Genomic DNA, 24,230 nt, shown 5'->3' on the forward strand with positions numbered 1-24,230 from the left:
ACAGCACAACAACAGCCCTTCCCCAACACCTGTTACTTACCCAATCCCGAGGGAACGCTATGGACCTCACCACACCGTACCTACCTCCGACTGACCACTCACGTCCTGAGATGCTGTGCCCCCACAGGCCTACGCCCGTGGCCCGAGCCCCGACCGTTAAGCCCGCCTTGTCCTGGGGCGGATGGAGGGGTTCTAAACACCGCTCCAGGACTCTACTTCGTACCTATGTAGGAACCAAGTGTTCCCTACTCTATGTCAGGACCTATCATTCCGCTAGATCTGGGCTGAATGCCCACTGCCAACTACAAGGGCCTACTGCCCGCTCACCATCAGGGACCTAATGTCCCTCTACCAGCAAGGACCCGGAGTCCTTGCTAAGCTACAGGGCAGCCGCCCTGCTACGCTCACGGAAGCCTATTGCTTCCCTAACCAGAGGCCTATGCCTCTCTGCACTAGCGGGCCTTGTGCTCTGCTATGCTCAGGGCCTTGCACCCTGCGGGGGAGCAGAGCTCCTACCTATTCAGGCCTACAGCCCGAAGCTACTTAAGGGCCTTGTGCCCTGTGGGGGTGGAGCCGCGCTCCTACCTGAGGGCCTCCTTCCCTGTAACAACTAGGGCTTCGTGCCCTCTAAAGACCAGGGCCTGTTGCCCTTCTAACTACCAAGGGCCTTGTGCCCTTTAAAGACTAGGGCCTTGTGCCCTCCTAACTAACTAGGGCCTTGTGCCCTCCTAACTAACTAGGGCCTTGTGCCCTCCTAACTAACTAGGGCCTTGTGCCCTCCTAACTAACTAGGGCCTTGTGCCCTCCTAACTAACTAGGGCCTTGTGCCCTCCTAACAACTAGGGCCTTGTGCCCTTTAAAGACTAGGGCCTTGTGCCCTGTCGAACACCTACAATGGCCGCCCCTACCTGCGCCACAGGCCTAGTGCCTGAAGGTGCCCCCGGGCCTTGTGCCCGATCTAAAAGAGTAATTGATACTCACCTGCTCCGCGCAGGAAACGCCGCTTGTCCCGCCGTCTTGATTGAAGTCTTCTCGCGGCAGAGTAGCTCGCAGCCCTTACAAGGGCTCCCTGCCACTTCAGCCACTGGAGCTCTGGACGCGACGTCCTCTTTCTTCTCCTCCGCCGCCGGACTCCCCTCGTGTCGGCGGCCGGCGGCTTATAAAGCCGTCGGCGTGCTGACGTCATCAGCCGTCGCCGCGAGCCCTGATTGGCTCGCAGCGGCGGCGCCAGTAGTTTGAATGGCCGGAGATGAGCCAGGATTGGCTCGCCGATCCGGCCTCTGATTGGCCAGCAGCGAGAGGTGAGCCGTGATTGGCTCGCCTGTCCGCTGCCGCCGGGACCTGAAAAAGAAGGTAGAGGATACTCACCGAGGGAGCGAAGGTCTGGTGAGTTTCTTTCCTCTGCTATGTTCATCCTTTTCCCGGGCCGACGGATGGGGCACTTCTCCACAAGTCTCTACATTGTTTGCATGTTTTTGAACAAATCCAATATAAAATGTCTTCTAACATACAAGGCCATTAACAAAATTGCTCCAATATACATATCCTCACTTGTCTCAAAATATCTCCCAAGTGGACACCTCTGTTCTGCACAAGATCTGCGTCTCTCTTCCACTCTTACTACTCTATCCAAAGGTGTGGAGTCCAACAGGACAGGTAGTCTTCGCCAGGAACCCCCGCAAGGAGGTATGAACTTTGCAGCCTCTGCCCCGCAGGTCGCGGCCCTCTGGATGAGCACTAGACAGACCTGCTAGGAGAGTTGAGAACAGATACCTGGTTGCTAATTGGAATACGGAACTGTGGGCTTTACACGAAGAGATGACACTAACAGCTGACTTGTAGAGTCACTGGAACAGTGTGGAGTCCAATACAATATAGTAGCAGAAAGGTAGCAGGAGCACAGGGAGCCAAGTCCAAACTACACAGAAGTTGTCACGACAACCGGTTATAGTCATAAGCTTGTAGAACAGGCGGTAGAGGTCTTCGCCTTTAGCAGCCGCCTTTCCCGTAGAACTCGATGTGCTCACAGGTACTCAGATGCCCCCAGGTCTTATGCTCTGCGTAGAACAAGCTTATGGTTTAAACCGTAGCACGACAAGGGAATGAATGGCAGCAGGAGATGAACGTAGTCAGGAACAAGCAGAGGTCAAAGAGTACGAGTAGGCAGCGAAGTGAGGTCCAGGAAAAAGGGTCAGGTCCCTCAGAAAGACAGGATATTCGAGTCACAGGCAGAAGTCAGGGTCACCAGCAGAGAATTACAATCCAATTAACAAGCCAAGGATCATACACTGAAAGGTCAATCCAAGAGTACAGGAACTCAGTACAACAGCAGGTCAGCAGCCAGGGAACTAAACCCTATAACCGGCAGGGAGGCCAAGCCCTCGCTGCCTTAAGTATTAATAGTGGCCAATCAGGAGCAAGCTCCATAAACAGACAATGAGTCCCAGCTGTGACAGGTGTCACAGCGCTAAACAACATTACGTACACACGCGCCCGGCTGTGTTGTTACCTGCAAGGACACATCAGAGGCTGGAGAAGCGTCCCGACCGTTGTCCTGGCAACGACCGGGAAGTAACTTCCCGGTCGTCATGACGACAACCTGGACGGGTGGCAGCGAGTACAAGCGAACAAAGAACAGGCACCTGACTGCCATGTGTGGTGCCTTAAATACCCAAAATAATTATGAGGAGCCAATGGCAAGAGGCCATCGGGAGGACCTGGCAGCACCTGCCGAGGGGGTTGCCTGCGTGGGGCAATTAAGTTTACCGGAACCCGCTTGCGGGACCGGCACGTGACACTCCCATTCCTGGCTACAGACTCTTTCCAGGCTGCACCCACTTTGTGGAATTACCTCCCTCGCACAAGTAGTCTTTCCTCTAGTCTTCAACCGTTCTCTGAAAACCCATCTCTTCAGACAAGCTTATAAAATTCCTCAATCACCCTAGGTCACCCTATTACCACCGTCTACACAGTTAACACAAAACAACAACCTGTGACCAACATTGTTGTGTGACTATTATATAGTCCACTAAGTACATTTTACCATTGCATTCTAGCTGGACCAATATGCAATATGTAGCAATTAGATGCATCAAACTCATTGTAAGCTTGCAAGCAGGGCCTTCCTTTCTCTGTCTGTATTACACAGCATATTTTTATTAGTGTTTGTTCCCAACTGTAAAGCACTACATAATTTGCTGTCGCTATATAAATGATGATAGTTGTGTGGATTCCAACAACTCTGCTTGGTAAATGGCAAATGCACATTAGTAATAATGTGTTTAGGGGGAGGTTTGGGGTTAACATATGTGTTTTTTTTCTTTTAATAACTATTATTGCAGCTGTAATGCCAGCGGGTCCGCCAACTGCCATTGCCCTTTGAATGTCGACATTGTCAACATTTTAAACACGTCAACAGGTTCACTGTCACCAGATCTTACCTATCCCTTTATAAACATCATTTGTAATACATTGGTATGTCAAGACTGGCCAGCGTCCCAGAAAGCTACAGATAATATACTAAATAAAAAATTAAGCAAATTATATTACCAGTTAATTAATTTTTCCTTAAAATACCCCATGGCAGCCATTACAACGGGTTATTCTCACTCCTAACCTTCGATAGACAGGAAAATAAAAACGTCCACAGGTCGTATACAGCGCAGCTTCTCCCTTTACACCTGTGTCTTTGTGGGCTTCCCAAGCAGTTCCATAAATATATATGTATTAAATCCATAGGTGCGTGACAATTTTGGGATGTTATGGAGTATTTAGAGGAAATGGAATAGTAAATATAAATTTGCTTCTTTTCTCTTCATAGCAGCCTTTACAATGGGATGTTCCCAAGCAATAATAGAAGGGAGGTCAATGTGCACAGTGGCGTAGTGGTTAGCACGTCTGCCTCACAGCACTGGGGTCATGAGTTCGATTCCCGACCATGGCCTTATCTGTGTGGAGTTTGTATGTTCTCCCTGTGTTTGCGTGGGTTTCCTCCGGGTGCTCCGGTTTCCTCCCACACTCCAAAAAATATACTGGTAGGTTAATTGGCTGCAATCAAAAAATTGACCCTAGTCTCTCCCTCTCTGTCTGTATGTGTGTGTGTGTGTCTATAGTAGGAAATTTAGACTGTAAGCTCCAATGGGGCAGGGACTGATGTGAATGAGTTCTCTGTACAGCGCTGCGGAATTAGTGGCGCTATATAAATAAATGATGATGATGTATGCTGCATAATCAAATGTAATATTATTAAGTAGCTGTGAGAATCTCCCAAACTGAGCATCAACGAATGACATTAGTTCCAGTAGATAGTGTCTGATGAATGTATGAATAGAGGACCATCCAGTTGCTTTGCAGAGATGCACTGTTCAGGACTGAGCCCTACGTGCCCAAGAAGTTGTCAATTTTGATCAGGTGCTTTCAGGACTCCAGCCACCTTACTGTGCTCTGTTTTCTCCCTACAACGCTTTCTTTTTTTTTTTTAAAGTAATTTTTATTAGGGTTTTTTTCAAAACAAAACAATGAGTTTGAAACATACCAAGAGAATGTATAAACATACTGTATACATATGAAACTCAAATGATTACACACAATAGTAAGAAAGATAAATTATCTAAAATCCGGTATGTTATTCATGGAAAAGAAAAATGTTGTTTGTTTTTATTTTTCAGGGGGAGGAGGGAGACGAACAATGGGGGAAGGAAAGGTTTTAGGGATGGGGAGGGGAACAGGAAAATATTCTACTCATTGTTTTATGCATCAGAATATAGGAAAGAGGAGCGTTAACCCGTGTGGTTACACGGAGATCAAATTAGTTTAGGATTTTCTAAAACTTATAAGCGTAGTGATCCTTCTTAAATCTGACGAGGGTACATATCAAAACAACAGGGACTTGTCAAACGGTTGTCATGGGAGGCTCAGCATCATAGTAACTCGTCCAGGAAGACCATGTGTTTTTGAAATTCACTTGTTTGTCTTTGAGAAGAGCTGTGATGCTTTCCATCCTATAGATGGACCAAACTTTATTGATAGTGGCTGAGAGCGAGGGGGGAGAGGTGTTTTTACCATAGAGCGGCAATTAAACATTTAGAGGCATTCAATATATGATTGATAAGTTTTTGTGTGGAGCGACTAGTGTCCGGGAGCAGTCTAGGAAGAAGCGAGTATAGGGGGGACTCGGGCATTTTAACCAGTGTAATATCCTTGATGAGATTATGAATTTTTTGTCAATAAGGTCGTAGTTTAGGGCAACACCACCAAACGTGCAACAGGGTACCTCGTAGACCGTACCCTCTCCAACATCTGTCGCTAGTAGTCGGAAAGATAGAGTGGAGACGAGAGGGGACCAAATACCATCTGTAGAAAATTTTGCAAGAGTTTTCCTTTATCCTAACTGATATAGATGACTTAGCTATATTAGTTCTCACCTTTGACCATTCTTTAGGAGTCAGGGTCTCCCCGGTGTCCCTCTCCCAGGCAAGCTCATGAGGGTCTTTTTCGGGCTGGCCAAAGTTGTTAATCAATTGATACAAAGTGGAAATTAAGCCTCTAGTAGTGGGGGGAACAGCAACAAAAAGATTCTAAAGTAGAACATCGAACCGAGGGTGGAGGCGTGTTTAAGGATCGATAGAGGTGCCTAAGTTGAAGATATTGATAAAAGATTTTTTGGGGCAAATGTAATCTTCTCTGTAAGTCTGAGAATATAGGAAACAACCCCTTCTGGAACCAGATCCCTAATGAAGAGCAAATTATGTGCGGACCAGTAATGAAACATTTTATGATCTAACCCTGGCTCAAAGTTTTTATTGTTCCAAAGTGGGACAAGGCCAGCAACGCTTTCTATGGAACAGGAAACGCTGATACTACAATTTCAGAGGTCATCCTTTGTCTGGTACTGGTGTCCTTTAAGCCTAGATGTGACAACGCACCCATGCAGAGCACACATTTTCAAACTTGACTTTTCAAAAGTTTAATATCTTTGCACCTCGATTGCTACTGAACTAGTAACTAGTGGTCCCTGGGTAGTCAGCCCTAATCCTCAGCTTGCACCACCAGCGGTGCATTGCTGGCACCACCAAAGCAGCCAAGCCTCAGTTGGAGACAGAAAGAAAGACATCGGAAGAGGAGGCACTTTACTATATATTGCCTGGGGGCATTTCTATATATTTTTTTTTTGTGTCTACCCAAGGCTAAAAGAGAGTGTGTTTCACATGAGGAATAAATAATTTCTATGTTTTATGTAGTGGAAAATCAGCATGCACACCTTGAATACATATATGTATTCAATGTAAGACAAATTTTAATAAAACTTTGCAGAAGCACCCAGTAGTTTATGTTCATGTACAGTAAATTTGTGACATGTCATTTTAAGAATGGGTGTAGTCAGTGAAAATGTCCGGGGCGTAATTTGCTTTTTTATAAACCAGTTGAGCTTCATTTCTTTCTGCTAATTTTACAAGAAAAGGTGCAGCATTTTTTAAATTATTTGTCTTTAACCAACTTCTAGGTTTTGAGACCTATACTACAGGAGCAATCTCTTTCCAATATATACAATTACTGTAGCTCAAACACCCTATATACTGCATCCTTAAAATGTTTTCTTTTCTACACTGCCAGAAATGTTATTTCAATTCCAACCAAGTTGTACAGTTATGCAAAGCAGATATTACTTTGGAACATTGACAAAGCATAAAGTATTCTGTTAAACAAACATCCTGCAGACATTCCGTCTGAGTCTTCGATAAGATTTGCATCGTGGCTCAAAGGGGAATGCATGCTAAGAAATACAGTTTACCATTAATAGCAAAATAGAAATTGCTTTCTTTTTGTTCACAGAAAACAATGTATGGGCCTTATAATATTATATAAACCTCATCTAAACTGAATGTTACCACAAGAACATGCTACACAGCTTAGTTCGTAGAGGCACATTTAAGTGCTCAATAGTTTGTAAAGAACTTGCCTATCATTACCATAAAACAAAAAACAAAACAAAAATAACCCTTTTCAACAAAAGTATAGGCAAGCTTGGTACATCTCTATTATGGAGCGCTTTAAAATATGCCATTAAAGTCAAAATGCACGTTAAAAACATAAAAAGGTAACTTCCGATTTACAATCAAACATATTGGGGATCCATGTACTGTCTCAAAGGAAAAAGGTTTTATTGGTCAACTGTAACCATTAGTTTGCTTAAGCTGGGTACACACTACAGAAATTTCGACCAACTTTTTATGCCGAGCGATTTTACAAGCGATCGATGTTCCGATCGCTCGGTTCATGGACTGCATACACATTAGCCTTGTTTAGGACGATAAAGGGAAGAGCGGTCATCCCTTTAGCGACTTTTTACAGCCATGTTGTCATGAGCAATGACTGTAATTTCGTACTCACTGTTGTGGATCGGTCGGAAATTTATACACACTACACAGCGGAAACGAGATTGGAACGAAAATATTAAATGGTATGGCCAACCAAATGAGGCGATAATCGTCCATTTGGGCAGACTTTCGACCATCGCGTCACTGCACACACTGACCCGACTTTTGAACGAGCGGTCGTATGTCGGCTGTTTGAGCCGATTATTGGACGAAAACAGTATAGTGTGTACCCAGCTTTAGATTTTCTTAACTGCACTAGAATTTTTTTTTATATGTAGTGTCATTGAGTAAATTGATAACAATCAACTGGCATACATGAAAGCATAAATAAATCTAATGTTTACATTTTTAGCACTGTTATACAAAAAAAAAAAAAAGAAAAAAAATGCATGTTCATGCAAGTCATCATTTAAGAAGTTTGTAATTCAAAGTCAGACATCTACTCGGGAAGGTATAAATAAGTTTATTTAACATTTTGGCAATATGACTAACATTTCATAGAAATGGTTAAAAAATGTACAGTTCACCTATATAAATTGTACCATATTAACAGGTATGGGAAAAACCGCAGTCACTTTAGTTTAACATATTGAACCCGTTCGCAAGATTTGTTTGGTAGATGACGTACTCTTCCCATAGTGAAAACAAACAAACATATACATCTCCAACTGAAAAAAATCTAGGATTCTTTTAGAGAACCTCCAACTACATTGACTGATATTCAGTAAAGTGCAAACATTTTGAAACAAGATAATCACAGCAACATAACCTTGAAATCAACATTAAGCACTGTTGATACTTGTCATTGACCTGATAACATGGACCACTGCCTGGTGATCTGGCTTTGCACTTTACCTAATTCTAGCCAATACCAGGTAAACAAATTGGAGTTAAAATAAGCTGTCATGGATTGGTTTTAACCAGTATTACCAAAAACAGTCCTCAGGGCCCCCTAACAGTGCAGGCTTTCCAGGTGACAAGTGAAATTATTACTACCACCTGTGGATCTGTTACAGTGCGTTAGTCAATAATGAATACACCGATGCTCCCGCAAAAAGTCATGGAAAACAAACACGGTTAGGGTTCTCTGAGGAAACACTGGCTTAAAAACAAAACAATAAATAAGAAACCCGTGTCCATAAATCCACACTACCAACACTATTATTGCACAGTGTCTGAGGGGAAGGGGGCGAATAACAAAAATGAGGAACCTACAGCTCCTTGACGAATTGCTAAACTACATATTAGTCCTGTTTCATTGTCACAAAAAAATAAACATAAAAAAGGTGTACTGGCTGAATGGGCTTCAGAATTAAATTTAGTTCTAGAACATCTGATATTGTACATCAACTGTGGTTTAGTTTCCTGAATTTATATGATGGTCCCTCAATATAATAAAATGATCATGTTAATAGGGAAAAATCCCGATTAGAATTGTGCACTTTAAGAGAGAGGGAGAACTGAAGTCTACATTGGATGTAAGGTATTCGGCAATACAGTGCTCATTCTCTTTATGGCAGTTTTTGAAGGAATTTGGAGATTGGGGGGTATATTTATTAAGCTGCGGGTTTAAAAAAGTGGAGATTTTGCCTATAGCAACCAATCAGATTATAGCTTTCATTTATTTAGTGCATTCTATAAAAGGATAGCTAGAACCGATTGGTTGCTATAGGCAACATCTCCACTTTTTCAAACCCGCAGTTTAGTAAATATACCCCTGGGAGTACTATATTGGTGGAACACAGTGCATTTCCTTACTCATTTAGGTGTATGAATTGTGGGTTTTGTTCAGATTACACAGGCTCCAACACTGCAACACTACCGACACCTGCATAACAGAGGTAGGGTATGTTGTCTATATTCTTTATACATTATTTATCATTAAAATAATCAATAATTACTTTGGGACACTAGTAGCGTTAAACTTCCATTTTTATCAAAGTGTTATGTCTAGATAAAGAAATGTACAGTGGCAGCATTATATTAAACAATAAGAAATCTTTAAATCAATGTGCTGGGTTTTGCTTCCAGCAAACTAATAAATGAGATAAATAGGAAAATAAAAAAGGAGTGCTATTTATAAACTAATCCTGAAAGATGTGCAAAACAAGTCTATTTCACAGTGAAATGTCATTTCTTCACTCTCAAACTCGAAAGCAAGAAATGTGGAAATTGCTATGAAAATCATATTACTCTTGCTACTGAAAAAAAGCCCAACAAGAAAACACACACAAAAACTAAACACATAAGACAACAAAACAAAACAAAAAAATATTCCTGAGGTGAAAGATCTGGCTTTCCATATAGTTCATTTAACAATGTCAGTATTGAGACTCCGTCCAGCAGAGGCTGTACTAGAATGCCGAAGTGCCACAAAAGTAGTCTAGTAAAGTCCTAATTTTCATCTTCCAAGAGCCGCTGCAGATTTCTTTGAATCTATAAGAGAACACAAGTCAAATCAGCAAATCAAAGCTTTAAACACCATTAAAACAGTGCTTAACCTATTCTTGTTTCACATAATGAGCTCTACAAAATGGAGACAATTTCTGATAAACACACATTAACTAACCCCTATCATCTCAAAAAAAATTTAATTGTGATATCACCTTTAAATTACAAATTGCATAACTTTTTTAAAGCAGCAATATGTATTTTCTCTTCAATTTCAGAGAGATGTATTCTCGATGATAAAATAACCCTAAATTAAGACGAATTCATACCTACAACCCAGAATAATAATAAAAAAAAAAATTATAAAAACATAATACAATGGGTACGATTTCAAATCACTTTTACAAATGGGAAACAGATGGGACTGATGTGAATAGGTTCTCTGCACAACACTGCGGAATCAGTGGCGCTATATAAATAAATGGTGATGATTATGATAATAGTGTTATTCACCATATGGGTGTGAAGGGGTTAATCACTTGAAAGAGAAGATGTATATTTATTTGAACTTGTTTCATGTAATGATTGATGACATATCCTGTGTTGACCAAGAAGGAATTTGCTTTCCATACACAATGGATAAGCCTTTGTCTAAGTAAAGAAAAGGTACTGCATTTAATATTGTAAAGAACATAAGTGAAAGCAAAAATACAGGTAGCTTATGTGTAATTAAATCTATGGAAAGTTAGCAAAGTAACAAATAAACAAGGAGGTTATAAATGACACTGTTCACATGTACCAGAAGTCTCTGAACCTTTAAAGTGAGGAAACAGAAATCAGACTGCTTGTAAGCCCTCCAAATCCACTTGTTACAAAATGTTTGCATACATGCCACAACTTACATTTTGCTAAAATATAAGTGTGCAAACATTTAAGATTCTCAGTAGACACAGATCTTTCAAGAGCAGAAAACAAAATAGACAAAAAACAAACTGCAACTGTACAATTGCTCTAATTGACGTTCATCTTATTTATAGGAGACATTAACATTCCTGGAATTAAAAGGACATCAGAATAGAGCAAAACAGTCAATAAACTGCATAGTCACATCAGCAACAAGACTTCTTCATGGCACATAAAGAAAAAAAATGGAGATCTCCAATTTCCATTTATATAATACAAATGCTCTAGTAAATGTTAGACCGTTGGTAACAAAGAAACCCCACCCCACAAATAAATCACATTCAGAGAAGATGTGTTTTACACTACCAGTTAAACCTTTAAGAAAATAACCTATTCTCCATTGTTCAGAAGTGTAAATGGTGAGGTCTAACGTTTAGACAAGAACTGGAACTTGGAAATAAATGTAATACCTTATCAAGCTTTGCCAGATTGTCAGTCAATTCCTCACAGATTGTGTTGGCATTAATATGCCAGCTCCCAACACCTTGATCTACTGCCCACCTGAAACATAGGAGAAAGTACAGAAAACAAATCATCAATTGCTGGCTATAGATAGACTGATAGATATATTTGTTTTACACATACACCCATCTATCTATATATTTGTGTGACTGACATCTTGTATGGTAAAGTGCTGACAACTATTTGCAGAAGAGACTAATTGGTGGTGTGTTTTTAATCATTAGGCAGTGTCCTGTACTTAATGCTATGGAAAAAATGGTCAAGCAATATATACCAATTTTTTTTTTCTTTTAAGTCAAGGAACACACATATGATGGCAACCAAATAAATTACAGTAGAACAGGATTGATTCATTCAAGTGATATTTTTATACTTTATTGACATACAAAAACAAGTAAACTAGCCCACTAAGGAGTCTATAAATCAGCAACAGAACTACCTCGCTGAAAAGGCACTGATGAATATAAATAAAATAAAGAAGTCATAATAATAAAACAAAAAAACAAACAAAAAACACCTGTCTAAATATTATATCATGCGATTTGCAGAACATTATTTAAATAGGACTCTTTTCTTGAACAGTAACAGATGTCAAGCAGAAAGAAAAAATAATGTGCAGTGTACTAAAATTACCAGCCATTACATACTTTATCATAGACAACATTTCTCACAAAAAAATCAAATCAAAATTGAATAGGAAAGCTTGAAGCTACATTCTGCTGAAAGGAGTCTTATTTTCCGGTGCTTGTTGAATGCATGTAGAAAATAAAGCGTCACATCATGGCACTCCAACTGCTGTATGGGAGGCGATTAACATGTCTTGATTATGGTGGGGCTTGGACACAAAAAAACACACCACACACTTACTCATTTAGAGCAGAGTCCCTTGCGGAAGCCAAAGAAGAGAGACGCTCTTCCAGGTATACAATTCTTGATTGCATATATAAGGTGGAGAAGATCAACAGACACACACTGTGGGAAGAAAAAGAAACTGTAGATTATCTACATGTAGCAAATCACTAATACAAATGAGTGTCTGAGCCATTCTTGTGCTATGGCATGTGTTTAGGGTAGTTTTGTAGATATACATGAAAGATTCATTTATGTTCATTTTCATGAGGGGGAAAAAAACCTAAATCTCAAAAGCAACCCCAACCCACCACATAAAACCCAACTAATTTGAAGCACATTCAAACCACATGACATCTTGCACTCAGCAGTCATCTCAGACCGTTTGCTAATAAGGTGAAGTTGGTAAAAGTGTACCACAAGGTTTAGCACTGGTTATCATGATGGTATACCCATTATTAGTGGCATATCCTATTTGCTTATTTACATGAAACTTTTCTATAAATATAATCAAATGGTTAACAAAATAAATGACCTAAAGGTATACAGCTTGCATGATAAAATATAAGTAGAACTCTCTAAAGTACTTATGTTTTTACCAAGGTTCATTAAGGGAATATTTTAAAATGAATTTGAGACCCAAGTGTCACAATCTTAGTGGTTGCTCACATCTATCAACATTTATTTATATATAGCGCCAGCAGATTCCGTAGCGCTTTACAATTGGGAACTGTGGCCGGGTCACCCGAATGCGCGGCGGCCATCTTGAAATGTGTTCCAGCGCTGGGAGAGTTAATACCCGATGCCGGAGGGGTTAAATCACCGGTGATAGGCGCCGCATGAAAAGTGTTTAGAATACATTTTTATTAAAAGTATATTTTAATTAGAGTGTGCGCTGCAGCGTTGGCTGAGTAGCACCCAGTGCTGCAGCAACAAAGTGGTTAATCCCCTGGCTGGAGCCAGTGTTTTCAAATGTATTTAATTAAAAATAAAAGTGTATGTAAATAAATGTGTGTGTGCAGCGCGGGTAGTTAGCTGGCATGCACAAAGGGTTAAACCCCGGCGTTGTAGGGCAGTGTAAATGTGTATAATGTAGATGTAGGTGCAATGTATATAAGAAAATACTTACCCTGTCTCTGGTGGTCCAGAAGGGGATGTAGGAGCAGCCCTGAATCCTTGACCCCTCCGGCAGCCAGCTTCAGTGGCTGCCGGAGGATCTTAACCAGCCTCCTGGAATCAAATAACTTCCTGGGACCCCCAGGAGGACCCAAGTGTCTAGTTGGAGCTCAAAGCTTCAACTAGCGACAGGGCAGGGGACTGCTGCCCCGGGATCTGGCTGGTCTCCCCTGGTACTGGTCCCTGGAAGTAACTTTGGGCGGAATATTTAAAAGATAGATCTCCTGTCCAAGGCACAGGCACCAGGGGAGGAGAGTGGGCTAAGCCCCCCTCTCCCTGGCAGCTCATGGATATGAAAGGGGGGGGGGTATACTCCATAGTAATAAAACAATACTGGGTAATACATACATACATATGTAGAGGTAAGAAGGCCCTGCTGCAAGTTTACAATCTATGGGACAATGGTTTCATACACAAGGGTAAGTGCCAAATCATATTGAATATTTGTCCAGCTAGAATGCAAAGGTCACAACGTATTTAGTGGGCTGTATGCACATTCATACAACTATGTTGGTCAGGGGGTTGTTGTCTTGTGTTAGCTGTGTAAAGGGTTGTAATACGGTAAACTAGGTTGATTAAAAGGGTGCTAGAGGAATACTATAAGCTTGTCTGAATAAATGGATTTCCAGAGAAAACTTGAAGGCTTGAAGACTAGAGGAAAGTCATGTGGTGCGAAGGAGTGAATTCCATAAAGAGGGTGCAGCCTGAAAAAAGTCATGTAACCGAGAATGGGAGGAAGTGATGAGAGTAGAAGAGACACAAATCTTGTGCAGAACGGAGGTGTTTAGCTGGGAGATATTTTGAGACAAGCAAGATGTATGTCGGTGCAATTTTGTTGATGGCCTTGTATGTTAGAAGAATTTTATATTGAATTCGTTGAAAAACAGGTATCCAATGTAGAGACTGACAGAGTGACTCAGCAGATGTAAAATGATTTGCAAGGCAAATCAATCTATCCGCTGCGTGCAAAATAGATTGTAGTGGCTCGAGTCTGATTTTGGGAAGACCAGTAAGGAGGGAATTACAATAGTTGATGCAGGAGATGGTGAGTGCTTGAATTAAAGTTTTTGCAGTGTCTTGTGTGAGATATGTACGTATTCTGGAAATGTTTTTTTTAGATGTACGCAGCATGATGTAAATATAGAGTTGATGTGGGGATCAAAGGAGCGTTGCGAGTCAAGGATTACACCTAGGCAGCGAGCTTGCGGGGTGGGATTTATGGTCATGTCAACAAAAATAAAAATGTCAGGTAGGCAACTTCTATTGTTGGGAGGGATTATTATGAATTATGTTTTTGAAAGACTGAGTTTGAGTTGGGGAGAGGACATCCAACTTGACATGGCAGAAAGACAGTCAGTAACGCGAGACAACACAGATGGTGAGAGATCAGGAGAGGACAGATAAATTTGTGTATCATCCGCATAGAGATGATACTGAAATCCAAAGGATTAGTTTTCCTAGAGAAGTGGTGTAGATAGAGAATAGCAGAGGACCTAGGACTGAGCCTTGTGGTACTCCAACTGATAAAGGAAGCAGAGTGGAGGCTGTTCCATAGAAATCCACATTTAGCAAAACCATCTATGTGCTTTTAGATTTAGTGGGCAGAGTGAACCGAGCTAGTTATTGGAATCATATACAACGATGGCATCTGCAGGTAACGTGTGTGGTTTAGCCTACAGGAGAATGGACATTATTCTGTTTTGGCCTTTGAGTGGTTGGAAATGCTCAGTAAGTTCTAGGACTACTTCTATAAGCATAAATAAAAATGTGATGCATTTCAATATTCTTTGTTATTAGCAGTAAAGAATATAGACTTACAGAATTGCATAGAAGAAAAGAAGGCCATTCAAAGACTTAAGCTGCCAAACGTCCACTCTATGAAACCAACTCTTGCAATCTGGTGAATGACAACATAAACAATGTAAGATTACATAAAATTTAGTGGTATATTTTGAATAAATAAAGACAATGATATAATTTATTTATTTTTTTACCGGTATTTGGCTCAGGCAATAATTTACTTCTTTCAGGGCTCCTGGACAGACAGTCAGTAATTATAGGTGTGTGAGGTGTTGTGATAACATGCTTTTCTTGTTCATGGAATTCTAGAAGCATGAAGAGTACATTGTTACCGTCAGAGCAGTTACACTAATTGAGGAGAAGGTTCACTATCTCTGGTCTAAGAATCTCATTTAACCACACCAGCAAATTAATCTATTTGACTGGATCAGATATTACATTTTACACAGAGAAATCAACAAAACACATTCTGTTGGACGAAGAAATCATTGAACAGCTTAGACAGAAAGTAAATAAAAGTACAAGAGTGAATGGTGGTTTCAAAAAGTAAATCCTAGTATAAAACAAAAGTCTATTCTAACTCAAATTTAATTTAAATTCTAACTGCACATTTAACAGCCAATCATAATCTGTAGCACTATTTTACCACTGTAACCAGCAGCCACTCAATATACTAAGTGCCAGTAAATATTACATAAATTTGTTTGATCAACTTTTCTCAGTGTTGAATGTCCCTGTTGAAGAGCTCATCTTGCATTGTCTTGACTGCTGTTAACTAATGAAAGTAGCTTTAGCAGTCCATTGATTATATCTGCAGAATTCTTAGTTCTTATGCAATTACTTTCGATAACAATGTCTGAATCTGAATTTTGCCATCTCACCTTTGTGATTTACTACAAAATCACCATTCTAAATAATTGGGATGCAGACTGAAATACTGAAACTCTTACTTCAATTGCTTGTTTATATGTCTTAAAATTTTATGAATAGTCTCTTGTTTAAATCGTGACTTTATGTATAAAACTTAATAGGGACCACCCTGCCCAATAAGGATATATTATATTTATTGTCTTCCCAAGATTATAGCCTTCCTTTAATCCCATACTGCATAAATTTATATAGCTCTGCAAGAAACATGGAATAAGATCTACTTGCTTGACTTATGGGATAGGCTTTCACAGATTTTGGCTTTTTACAAGGCAGTGAGTGATATGGGTTTAACATATTCAATGGTACCAGGCCAATACTCTATGGATAGCCCTCATGAATGACCTTTATGCAATTGTTGCATAAGAACAGACTAACTCAGCTATGAAGCTCAATCACGATCTGGGAAACAGACTGAAAATATTGTTCTTTAACTTTTTCTACTCATTTTTTTTTATTATGGTGTGACTGTTTGCACTAAATTCTAGAATATCCTCGATGAGCTACAGGCAGCCGATTATTAATTGAACAAACAAGTCAAATTCGATCATGAAAGATGACAGACAGCACTTTATATAAAGTATACTTTTCTCTTGACCAGAATTAAATTATTCTATCCAAGAACTTGTTTCAAAGGCTATGGTCTCCCCTCAGATTATTTTCATTAGTGCTGAACCCGTTTTGAAGTTTGTCACCTTATACACTCTTTAGTAGAGATATGAAAATGTTATTGTGTAGTTTCATACAATCACTGCTGATCACAACACAATGACAAACCAGAAAATTAAAAGCTAAAAAGAGCTTTGATCATCATCGCTAAAGGAAGACTACCTCCAAAATAGTTCAGCAATAAATGCACATGGACTAACCTTGAGAATTTTCAGATTCAGGTGTTTGAGAGCCAGTGCTGCTATATTCTTCTATATCTTTTCTCCGTTGTCGCACCAATCCATCTATTTCTGAAAAGTCTACGCTGAAATCCTGAGGAACATAAAACAGAATTAAAAACATAGTTTTCTCTAGTGATCAGATGCCTGCAATCCAAATAAGGATTTAGAGACATGCTTTCCTTACTCTAGCTAGCAGAACAATCCGTATCCCCTCCCACAACTCCCACTGCTCTCGTAATGCAGCCTCCCAGTCTTTGATCGGACACAACATGACTCACAGCACCCCCAACCCTGGGTTGTTGCAGATGTCCATCCATCCTTTGAAATAGATCCAATCCAATGTTGAATTCTCTGGGTAAAAATACTGAAACTCTTACTTCAATTGCTTGTTTATGTGTCTTAAGTTTTATACACATGTTTGCTACCCTAAAGTCACAATTTAGATAAGAGACTATTTATAATATATCCTTATTGGACAGGGGGGCTCCTATCAAAATGGTCACCCTCTCAATAATCCTATATTTATTTCAAGCCAGTCATTTATGATCTCCTAAGGACTAGTCTTCCTTTAATCCCATACTGCAGAATGTATAAAAGGTCTGCAAGTTGTGTAACCAGGTTACAGGGTAGCCCTCTAATTGAAAGAAACCCTGATAAACAAGTTATAAAAATATTACTTGTGTTGCATTTGCTACTTTTTGCAACACCAGGAACCTGAACATTCACTTATCTGTGTGGAGTTTGCATGTTCTTCCTGTGTTTATGTGGGTTCCCTCCAGGTGCCCTGGTTTCCTCCCACACTCCAAAAACATACTAGTGGGTTTATTGGCTGCCATTAAAATTGACGTGTGTGTGTGTGTTGAGACTAAGCTCCAATGGGACTGATGTGAGTTTTCTGTACAGCGCTGTGGAATTAGTGGCGCTATATAAATAAATGATGATGATTTATCAAAGAGTCCAACACTTATCGTGTTTTGCTTAGGAGTAGCAGTTTTAGGTCATCCAGGACTAGAGGTGAGAGCACACAAATTCGGGGTGGGAGTCAATGACCAAAAACAGAGGTAAATTGTTAGATTTATGGTTGGATATTTTTTAAAACTCTTAACTACATGTTTAATTATTAAGGCTACTTTGTTAATGGTCATGGCCAAAGTAACTTCTGTACAACTAATTTTGATCTACTAAAAAACAAAAGAAAACTGGGTAGCACCAAAACAATTCCATTTGTCACTGGCATCTTCTGACCATGATATAGTGTTGAACAACAGTTCAAATATAATAAAAATAGCATTTTGCAGTTTACTTACAAGTGGAAATGATGCAGGACGTTCTCCCCTGAAACTGAGATCTGTAGAAGGATTTGGACTGTTTCCAGTGCTAGCATTCTGTACAATAATAAAAAAAAAACATATATAGAAGTTAGCCAAAAGAAATAAAAGACTAAAACCAAGAGATACTATCATACCAAGGAAGAGTAACCTCTAAATGATCGATCATACTTTTGGAACCAATCCTCATTTGACAGATTTTCCATGTGACTGATAAACCGAGAATACTTGCTTTGTTTATCCTAGTAAAGTTCACATTGTTTTTTTTCCCCCAGGACAAATACCGCAGAAAAAAAAATTAAGTGCATTTCACACGCAAAGCAGGCAAAAAAATAAATAAAATAAAATTTCCCTTTTCTAGGATTCTACATATAGTGATTTTTACCCAGTTAGTGCAAACCTAGAGCTACCCGACAAATTGTCTAGGTCTCTACCAAGTATAGGGATAGCAAATGTGTACGTTATATAAGATATGATTAAATTATAGGGCCTAGATCAAAAAGGTTTTTTGTATTTGTTTTTTTCTTTTTTGTTTTTAAATACACTTTTCTATTTTTTTAATTTTTTTAAAATAAGGTATAATTCTGTTCCCTTTCTTTGGAACCCTTGTACTCAGTGCATGGCCCACCAGCCACCTCCAATACACCACTGCTGAGCAGGGAACAAATTAATTCTACAGCTTAATAACATTTGAATATCAAAGTCAATACTAAATCATAAGTGTTTGTTGTAACTGATAGCTTTACATTAAAAGACACTGAGCACATTATTAATGGCATTGCAATGCAGCAAGAATGCATCAGAATCGAACGACTAGGAGCACAATGTATAAACTCAACATTGCTATTAAATAGGTCATGAAACATACCAGCCTCCCCTCAAACGTTTAACAACCTAATCACTTAGATCAGACATTGCTCGTCTCATTTGCAGCACGGAGGCTAGGAGCACTTGTTTCTGCTGGAAATGAGAAGAAGCTATACACATAAACGCACAATAAAACAACAAGTCCCTCCCCTACCACTTCACTTCCCAGCACCTAGAATACGTGCCGACAGACACATTTGCCAAAAAAAACAAACAAAAAAAACCCCCAAAACACAACAACCCCATGAGTGAACCAATCTTTCATTATTGCCCAAAAACTCCACAATTTTTCCTCCTATCACCAACCCTTAGCTTGCTTGCTCCTAGGCCTTTGCACACTGGACCACTGCACCTTTATGGGAGTAAATAATGTACTTTTGGTCTTGGCCCTATAAATTAAGAGCTTTTATAAAGTACACATACTTGGCATCCCTTACACTTAATTCTGCTGCAACATTCAAGGTTTCCACAATTAAAAAAAAAAAAAACTATGGGAAGAATCATGAAACCCAACCCAAGAACTAAATATATGCCGCTATGCTACCAAAAAGCTCAATATAAAAAGTGTATAAATGTATGCAGCCTTTCCACAAATCATAGTAGGGCAATCACTTGCTACTGAATAGAAATATAGTGAAGCATTAATTACACTGTAAAATATATGAGTGGGTATAGCACAGTAGTAATGGGAAAATAAATGTGAATAGGGAAAGGGAACATACAAATTCTGATCAGTCTATTTTAAACAGCAGTGCATTTGAAAATCTAATGGTTGCATTAGCTACACATTTCAGGCCAGACCAAGTTCAATTAAACCCTACAATTCTTCCCATGACTGTACAGATGTACCCAAGGTATTTATATACTCACATCCAGGTGGCTGCACACAGATTTTATCAACTTGTAGGTGGAATCTCGTGACATCAAAGACACAAATATGAACTGTAGCAAGAAAAAAAAAGAATAAAAAATAAATAAAGATTATAGCTGCCAAATACTGTGTTATGTAAACAGAAGAAATGGATCCAAAATAAATAAATAATAAAATCGGTAATTCTATTCTAAAGACATGGCAATAAGTGGAATATATTCAAGCCCTATTGTATTTTATTTAAATAAAAACAATGAACAGGGCTGTGTCAGATTTCCTAGTTTTTGTCAATATAATTCCTCACCTTGGAATGTTTATTTTATTATAAAAAGGTGGATTTCTGATGTACGTGAACTAAAAAGGCAGAAATATGCACTTGAAAAATAAGAGTTGCAAAACTTCCGCAAAAGATCCTCTGGCGTTCATCTCACCTACTTATCCCTGCTCTAATATCTCCTAAACACTACAGTGACTTCTTCCTCACATACCACTCCACTTCCACCACTGTGCCTGTCCCTACACTGCCTACTTATTCCCTCCAGGATCCAATGCAAATACTCGCCCTCATATACCAATCTCATTTTGTTTTACTCTTACACTCTATCCCAGTTTCTTTCCCAAATTTCAATCTTGCAAATGCTCTCTGAAAGCATTTATAAGAAACAAAAAACCCAACAAAAAAAAATAAAAAAAATCCTCTTTTCCTACACCCCCTATTGTTAGTTGTGTCACAAACTTGCCCCCTCCCTCTAGGCTGTAAGCTCTTGCACTCCCTGTCCATTATTTCCAATCTGCTTTTGTTCACCTTGTCCCTTTGAATTTTGTGTTGAATGTACTCTCTCTAGAACTGTAGTTATTTGTGGCACCCATAAAAAATGGTGATTAACAAAACAGTTATGGGGCCCAAAAAGGAGCAAACACTGATGTACATACATGCCAAAAGGTTTCCTTGTTGTCCACATTAAAAAGTAAAAGTACTGACAGCAGTGAGAAAATCACAGGACACTCACCCTATCCGTTACTGTAGCAATGACCAGAGCATTTGGTACAAGCAGGGCAGTCTTTGTTTTCTTGACTACAGTTACAGCAATAGCTGGGATGACAATCTAAAAAAAAAAAAAATCATAGATATACTGCATTTTACATTATGTAAAGAGAGTCAATGCCCAATACCTTACCCAAGTAACTGCGAAAGCTCAAAATGAAATATTCTTAAATATGCTCTCTATATACTTTAATCATTATTTATTTATATAGCGCCACTGATTCTGCAGCGCTATACAGAGAACTCATTCACACACAGATAGAGACTAGGGTCAATTTTGATAGCAGCCAATTAACCTACTAGTATGTTTTTGCAGTGTGGGAGGAAACCGGAGCACCCAGAGGACACCCACGCATACACGGGAAGAACATATACTCCACACAGATAAGGCCATGGTCGGGAATTGAACTCATGACCCCAGCGCTGTGAGGCAGAAGTGCTAACCACTAAGCCACCGTGCTGTATTTGTTTTCTTTGATAACCATGCGTTTACAGTGGTGATGTTCAATGGATGACTACAACTTATTAGATACTATATTAGAGGAGTACAAACCTTTGTATCCTTTCCAAAAACCTTTGAATGGAAACAAATCCAGTTTTCTGAAATGAACAACTTCCCTTGATATAAGATTTCTTTCTGCAATGCACAGGTAAAACCTAGCAAAATCAGAAGACATGTTATCACCATCTACGTCATGTAAGAAACTTCAAAGGACATACTTGTGTGACATTGACAGAGTTGGTGCATGCAATTTTATTTGTGAGATGTTAGCAGTTACAGGTAAAATTTGCTTTTGATAGACTTGCCATGAGCATTTTAAAATGCATACAGTTTTGAAATACTGCATAACAAGGTTTTTTCATAAATTTTAAAAAGCCATAATTTAACAAAGATATACACAATATTAAAACAAGATCAAATTTTGAGATCAGCTAATGTATTTCCTGAAACGCTTTCCTGCATGTTGGAAAGATACCCGTTTCTTCACATAAAGCAGCTTTCATTTCATTTAGTGTCTTAACCAGACTACAGGACAAACAGGAAGTATGCACTGCTCACGTGTGCCTTTGGTAAAACATAAATTCACCATAGGGTGAAGAGTTGCTGTGTTTGGACTTTTGTTTTGGTTTTTCCCCCTTCTTAAATACTCACTTTCTTTTAATAGCTCATCCTTCGGAACATCCTTAAACTGCTTGTGGAAATGTGCATTGGCCTTCAAAGACTGAGGAAAAATGTAAAACACAAGTAAGTACCAGTTCTCCCAAGTGAAAACCTGGGAAAGAGGATTCGAATTCTAGTTTCAGTGCAATCACAGTGAACGGGGAAACTATAGATTAGAATGAAAAAGTCACACAATACAGAAGTCATACTAGCAAGGAGTTTCAAGTCACCTCTATTTCTTTGCTTTAACATCATTTACACAAGTCTTCAGTTTAACTTTCAATTCCAATAATCATCCAATCGGTTTGCTCCTTACACCATACAATGTTCCATTTGTACAACTCATCCTATACCCTTCAATGCCCAGTAACAAATCAGCAAGACTAAAATTGTATCTACAGTTTGTCTGCACAGTCTTGTATGGTATAATTTTATATTTTCTCCCAGAAAAGAACTTTGTAAATATCATCTAAAACTAGGACTTGCATTCTAAAAGTACCCCAGGATTAGATGCTCATTAAGCATCACAGCAATTTAGTTTTTATCGTATCATTCATCATAGCAACTTGTTTTTATACAGCACTAATCACACTGATGATTTACGTGCTCTACGAGTCTCACTTGTGTTGAAGCTTTTTGTTTAAATAAAATGGCGGTTGACCAGGCACCAACTGTTTGCTCAATAGATGAACACCATAGTGCGTGTAGAATTATATCCATCTACATCTATACTCGCAAAGTGTGGATCATGGCGAACGTTTTCTTTCATATGCACCTCAGACTATAGGCTTTTAACAAGGAAAGCCTGAGTCACACCAATATATTTCTACATGGAGTGTTTCATTCTGTTTTGCATGGATTGCACATTGAAGAAAGTGTATTTTACATAGAGATCATTTCCTTATCCATTTACCAAAGTGTATTGCATAAGGATCAATTATCTGTATACAATTTACTTGTGCAACAGAACAGACATGGAAGAAATAGGTGTGTTAATGAATCCTATTGAAGGGCAAAGCAAGATATCTTTGGGTATCTAAAATGGCTAAAATATAAAATTTGACAGAGCTATGTTAAATGCAAAACACAATAATTAACTTACTAACCCAACTTCTTTTGTGGGTATGAATTTGAAACAGAGCTAGAAAACATAAGTTATGAATCCTTGACCACACATCCTTCACCAAATGGACATTTGGTATTACCTGATTTGTGGATTTTTTCCTTTCCAGCTTCATATCACTCTTCATGTCTAGGGCTAAAGATGAATCATATGCCTTTGACCTTTAAAGCAAGCAGAAGAAACAGGCTTGTGTTCAATATTTTATAAAACAAGATCATATCATAGCACATTAACCAGGACAGTCCGTGGAAGAGCTATTCGTGTGCGCGCCGCACGCTTTACAGGAAGACACTTGAGCATCAATTCAATTGCTTACAATAGTCAGTTATTTCAAAGCACACCTGTTTTTTGCTGTATTAAAAGCATGCACCAAAGTCAGGTTACAATGAATGATCCACTCAAATAAAAAAAATTCTAATTTCTCTGGAGGCTGGATGCAGGCTCCATTTGAAAGCTTTAGAGCGGTTGCATTGGATCTTCCCTGCGATAGAGAGTAGATACACCCCAAGTACTAATAGGAAGGGAGGATTTATATAACAAAATTGATTTTGGTGGAGAACCACTATTACAAATTGAAGAAAAAAAGTACTTGTATTCTATTACATAGTTGGAGACGGCCACTGGTTAGGCTGAATAATATAGATTTTTCATTCCATACACCAGCTGTCCTTAGGTGACTGGTAGATTCCAGGTAAAGCTTGATTAAAAGTTTCTTTAGAAACACTTTTGGGGCTAGATTTACTAAGCTGCGGATTTGAAAAAGTGGGGATGTTGCCTATAGCAACCAATCAGATTCTAGCTTTATTTTATTTAGTACCTTCTACAAAATGACAGCTAGAATCCGATTGGTTGCTATAGGCAACATCCCCACTTTTTCAAACCCGCAGCTTAGTAAATATAGCCATTGGAGTTTTACTGGATGTTATCGTCCATTTTAAAAAGGACATCCTATTCAGCTGTCAAGATAATGATCATGATGTGTAAAATGATAAAGCATATA

General features: G+C 39.2%; 1 protein-coding gene across 2 annotated transcripts in view; it reads right to left on the reverse strand.

Moving 5' to 3' along the window:
- Nucleotides 1–7,823: 7,823 nt before the first annotated feature.
- Nucleotides 7,824–24,230, reverse strand: part of GRAMD2B (GRAM domain containing 2B) — a 43,319-nt gene continuing 26,912 nt past the window's right edge. For both annotated transcript variants that reach the window (XM_075178947.1, XM_075178957.1), the window contains exons 3-14: nt 23,313–23,391; nt 22,099–22,168; nt 21,499–21,602; nt 20,911–21,006; nt 19,900–19,971; nt 18,142–18,219; nt 16,814–16,925; nt 15,212–15,322; nt 15,036–15,114; nt 12,060–12,164; nt 11,141–11,231; nt 7,824–9,812 (exon numbers count right to left, since the gene is read on the reverse strand). In XM_075178947.1, coding sequence (XP_075035048.1) covers nt 9,771–9,812; nt 11,141–11,231; nt 12,060–12,164; nt 15,036–15,114; nt 15,212–15,322; nt 16,814–16,925; nt 18,142–18,219; nt 19,900–19,971; nt 20,911–21,006; nt 21,499–21,602; nt 22,099–22,168; nt 23,313–23,391 — 1,039 coding nt within the window. In that variant the 3' untranslated portion in view covers nt 7,824–9,770. The remainder of the gene's footprint in view (nt 9,813–11,140; nt 11,232–12,059; nt 12,165–15,035; nt 15,115–15,211; nt 15,323–16,813; nt 16,926–18,141; nt 18,220–19,899; nt 19,972–20,910; nt 21,007–21,498; nt 21,603–22,098; nt 22,169–23,312; nt 23,392–24,230) is intronic.

The sequence above is a fragment of the Mixophyes fleayi genome, chromosome 1, assembly GCF_038048845.1.
Source record: "Mixophyes fleayi isolate aMixFle1 chromosome 1, aMixFle1.hap1, whole genome shotgun sequence".
In the NCBI taxonomy this organism is placed as follows: domain Eukaryota; kingdom Metazoa; phylum Chordata; class Amphibia; order Anura; family Limnodynastidae; genus Mixophyes; species Mixophyes fleayi.